The sequence below is a fragment of the Porites lutea genome, chromosome 12, assembly GCF_958299795.1.
Source record: "Porites lutea chromosome 12, jaPorLute2.1, whole genome shotgun sequence".
In the NCBI taxonomy this organism is placed as follows: domain Eukaryota; kingdom Metazoa; phylum Cnidaria; class Anthozoa; order Scleractinia; family Poritidae; genus Porites; species Porites lutea.
This window is the reverse complement of record NC_133212.1, coordinates 22583588-22588587: the sequence shown is the minus strand read 5'-3', so window position 1 is coordinate 22588587 and position 5000 is coordinate 22583588. Positions and strand designations below refer to the sequence as shown.

Below are 5000 nucleotides of genomic sequence, written 5' to 3'. Positions count from 1 at the left end.
GGATTCTGAAAGGAATATAATTTGTTTTTAGAAATATAGAGTTTCTTAATAGTGGTTTCTAGGTAATCTAATTTTGAGTGTAAATATAAATTAAGCACTTGAGAGCATGTATAAGCGCACTTTTAATTTCATTATGATGAGCGCCAACTCGCTCGAAATTCACACACAGAGCAATTTTATTTACGGCATGTGACTCAAAATCTCGACGTGGATTTTCTCCCTGTACTTCTTCCCTTTACTGTCTTCTTCAGTATATTTGAATTCTTTTCCGTAGTTTTCTTTTAATTTGTGACATAGTGAAGTGAACTGGTCTTATTCGTATTCCCGGTCACCTTCTGGTCACATGTCAATAAGGGAATCCGAATTCCTGGGAAAATTTTGATGTAGAATCCGGAATACAGCTCAAGGAATCTGGAATTCCACTTACGATTGGAATCCGGAATCTAAGTACCATTGACAAAGAATCAACCGGAATCCAGCACCTGGAATCCGGAATCCATGGCGTGGAATCTAGAGTCCAAATTGAAGATTGTCTGAGATTCCCTTACATGGGGCGAACCTTCCTTCCCCAACGACTCCCGCCGAAGGGATATCTCACCTTCTCTCACTGTAAGATTAACCTTCCCTTCATCATGTCCCAGGATATTAGTCGCGATACACTTGTACATGCCTTGGTCGGCCACACGGGTGTAGAAAATCAAGAGGGAACCATCGTTCTGGAGCATACTCCCTCTTATAACTCTACTATTGTCTTCAAGGTGTTCTAAATTCGGAGCTGATACCGTGGAATTTACCACGGTTCCGTCAGGTGTTATCCACGAAAACGTCGGCTCAGGCAAACCACTTGCATTGCACGTAAGTTTTACGGTTTTTTTGGTAACAGACACTTTTGGTGGATCAGCGTAGTAAATGGACGGTGGAGCTGGAGGAAGAAGTAAGAAAAGCTTTGTTGAGTTCTGGAAAAACGACTTAATTTACCATCATATAGATAATAATAAAGTAGACAACAAAAAAAGCAACCATTACCTTGACAAAGAAAGCCATCTCCAACGTAACCATCGATACAGGTGCAATTGTACGAACCCTCGGTGTTGGTACATTTTGCTTTCTCGTGGCATTTATTCAGGTCCTGATCTTTACATTCATCAAAGTCTGTTTTTGTATGCAGGGAAATGACAAATGTTGGTTAAGCGTGTCAAAAATAACGGTAGAAGCTAAGATGCGATATAGAGTATAGTGGAAAGAGGATGTGATATCATCTGATATACTTTCCCTCGGTCAAAAAATAATAATAATGATGATGATGATGATGATGATGATGATGATGATGACGATGATAATAATAATAATAATAATTCACCCTCGGCAGTATTTATAGCACTAATCGCTCAGTGGAGCCGAGCAAATGCCTGAAACAAATAAACTAATTCAAATGTAACAGGGTTAAGAATCCCAACTTGGCCTGAGGCAAACAAGATGGTTATTTAGAAGAATGGGCGGCGATTTGAACTCGGGATTACCCTGAACAAATTCAGCTAGCGGTCACAGCGGGACTTGAACTCGGGGCCTCTGACTTGCAAGTTCAGCGCTCTAACCACTCGGCCATGCTGCCTCCTAAAGGTAAAAAAAGGCTAATTAGGGAGAATTCACCTTTTAGAGCAATTGACCTTGGATCCACTTGATATTGTCCCAATGTTCCACTGCCCAGAGTGTCATTCATGATGTCAAAAAGGCTCTGCTGATCAAATTGCGCCTGCATGTCTACTTTAATGAGCATGCTGGTAACAAGGCTGCCTTTACTACAGAATACAAAATAAAATAATACATATTAGTTGCATGAGAGGCATTTACTATACAAAGGAAACTTTTGGTAGCAAAAAAGGTGAAAAAGTCCTAAAACCGCTACCCATGACACCTCTTTGTCATCATCGTCTCATCGTCAACATCATCATTATCATGATCACCACTGAGCTACATGGCACGTGACCCCGTTTAAGCGTGACCTATAATCCTGTCGATATAATTTGAGTTCCTCCAAACCTACCTAAATGTTATAACCTTTGCTTCTACGAAAAAATTGCCTAATTTTGAATACTGTAGTGCCTTCTCCATCTACAAAGAATGAAACAAGAATATAAGGTCAAATGTACTGAATAGGGTCGTAAAAGTGATGAATCTACTTCAAAACAGGTACTCGTTCGTGAGCGAACACAAAACGTTACCATAATCGACCAGGAGAAACATTAAAATCAAACAAATTTATATCTGGAACCCCATGACTATCGGATTTATTATGTAAACATTGCTTTACGATACGTTGACGCCTGGGCATAGCCTCTTCACAGGCTAGACCCTCTTTTTTCTCTTCAAAGTCCGTCGAGCGCAGGTGACAAAATATAAACCGCAGGGGATTTATTGACAGCCAGGGCAAGTTGCGTAGTGGTGGTACCAAAAAGAATTACACGACCTGACATGACATTCAGGCCGTTCTACCTTGTTTTCTAGAGAAGTAGCAATTTCTTTAAAGGATGGTGATGTTTCATCTCCAAGTTCAGCCGAAAAATTAACGCTAGTTACGCTGAATTTCGTCACATAGTTTGCAGTCCTTTTTGATCCTGCAAGAGAACGCAAACAATTTAGAAATAACAGCCTTATTAAAATTACGTTGTTTTCTGACGACTTATACAGTGTTGTCTCAGTATTCTTTAATACTCCATAGCAACTGCTTCTGAGAAGAAATCACTTTCCTGGAAATAGTTAATCGCAATTCTTTTCTGTTGAACCATAAAATCATTTCAGTTTTGCCACCCACCATGCGTGCCAGAAAAATTTCGAAGTTTTCTGATTCCGTTCAAAGTCTTTATAGTGACGCGCTCGCGAAACTTAAGATTCGTCGCTCGTGGCTTCGGTCAATGTATCAGTCTGCGGCCCCCGCGGAACTGGCATATTCTTCCACAAGCGAGAAAAAACCTCTGATGCACAGGGTAGGTACCACAATGATTCTCGTTTAAGTCATGTGAGTTAGATTTAGAATTACCAATTGATGAGCTTATTCTGCTGCACAGGGTAGGTACCACAATGGTTCTCGTTTAAGTCATGTGAGTTAGATTTAGAATTAACAATTGATGAGCTTATTTATTGGGCGTGTGATCGCTTAACTGTCCTTTTTCCTACACCTTGGAACTAACCTTTAGGTACCAACTTGATTATTTGAGTCTTTACAATGTCGCTGCGACACCTATCTTCCACAGTCCATACTCGCTCTAGCCTTACCTCTTTTCTGGAACATTCACCATAATACGTATCATTGTGAGTGATTGTGACATTCCTGGCAATGTTGCATGTGTTAGTATTATTAGGAAATGGACTCCTGGTTGAAACTTCACCTGTAAATTGTGGCTGAAGGTAGATATTGTCTCGACAGAAGAAGGTTACATCAGATGGAAAGGAGAGTATTGGATCGCTTAGGGTACTGATCTTTATGTGTTGTGTATGCTTAATTTCATTACCACCACATGCGTCTTGAAAGGTCCACACACGGTCAAATTTACGATAGCATCGATCAAAGAGACCTACAGCAAAGTCTTGATGGTAATTGGTGGTATTTCCACGTACTAAACAAAGCCCTTGAGTCGAATAAAGATCCACCTTTGGGGAAAACCCCTCTTTTTCTGGATCCGTTGTATCTGAGGATAGATCGCATGACAACAGTGGTGGGGAAACGTAGTTCTTGGGAAATGTAATACTTGGAGGTGTTAAGACCAGGTCTTCGTCAATTCGACCATCATTGTCATCGTCCTTGCCATTGCCTAATTCTTCATCAGTTCTACCATCGCAGTCATTATCAATTTTGTCTCCTCCTCTTGTCGGTGTTTGTAAACAACTCGAGTCAGTGGGTAACTCCCACCTTAAGCCAGCTGGAAATGAAAAGATCTTTTGAAAAGTCATTCCATACACAACGGCTGTAAAGTTTGTAAGGGGGTTGTCATGATAAATATGGTAAAATTGACTTTTTCTTAAATAAAGCACACCTTGAGATATCAGTCCTCCTGGAAGAGTCTTCCATTTTGAAGGCACACGGCTACACAATGGACCCTTCACTCGTAGACCAACGACTGAACTTGTGTCAATGTTGACATTTATGAAGAAGACGCCATCGCTTGGAACGTAAAAAGAGTAGTCATTCCAGGCCCACTGTTTTGGAGGCACAATACTCATTGAAGGCCATACACCTTGTCCACTGGTGTATTGCACAACAAGACTCGGATTAGACGTGGTTATCACCGAAGTCTTATTCCAAGGTATAGAAATCTTGTATTTTTCCCCCTTGTTAAGGGTCTTTTTTTTCTGCCGGTCCACGTTAACGTCTGTGGTATCTGTTGATGCAATGATATGAAATTCATCTCCACCAAGATGGTCAGGGGTAGGGTTGGTAATAAACTCCTTACCCCAAAAGCTTACCGGAGGGATTTGCTCTACAAGGTGATTACACGGAAGTGTGTTAGCTGGCACCATAGTACAGTCATCCCCAGAAAACACAGCAACAGGTTTGGATGATGTCACGACTGTTCCACTGAGATCAGCATCGCCCTGAACTTGAAACACTTCCAGATCATTTAGAGTCGTGTTAAGAAGATCGCCATTATACAAATATCTAGCTCCATAATGAACCCTTCCACCCCTCGGTAGGCGCAACATAAAAGACACCTGGGTATTGTCTTCTTTAGCTACAACCTGCACAATAGAGCTTCCTACAGGAAGGTACGTTGGGACAATGTATTCCTTTCCGAGTACATCCACAGGTAACCCAAGGAAGCCTTCACCAATGTGCTGCGACCCTAGGAGAATCCATCCATATCCATAAACGGATATCGGTTTATTTGCTGTGATACGAATACCCTTTGTGTCCTTTCCAGTGAATTCACCAAAACGTAATTCTCCTGGTAAAGTGACCACTTTAACGTCCAGAGCACTCACAGAGAACTGCTGATTCCCTTGTT

At 41.2% G+C, this 5000-nt stretch overlaps 1 protein-coding gene across 1 annotated transcript in view; it reads right to left on the bottom strand.

Moving 5' to 3' along the window:
- Positions 1-5000, bottom strand: part of LOC140953897 (uncharacterized) — a 131255-nt gene that overhangs the window by 54625 nt on the left and 71630 nt on the right. The window contains exon 8 of the mRNA XM_073403274.1: positions 1027-1152. Coding sequence (XP_073259375.1) covers positions 1027-1152 — 126 coding nt within the window. The remainder of the gene's footprint in view (positions 1-1026; positions 1153-5000) is intronic.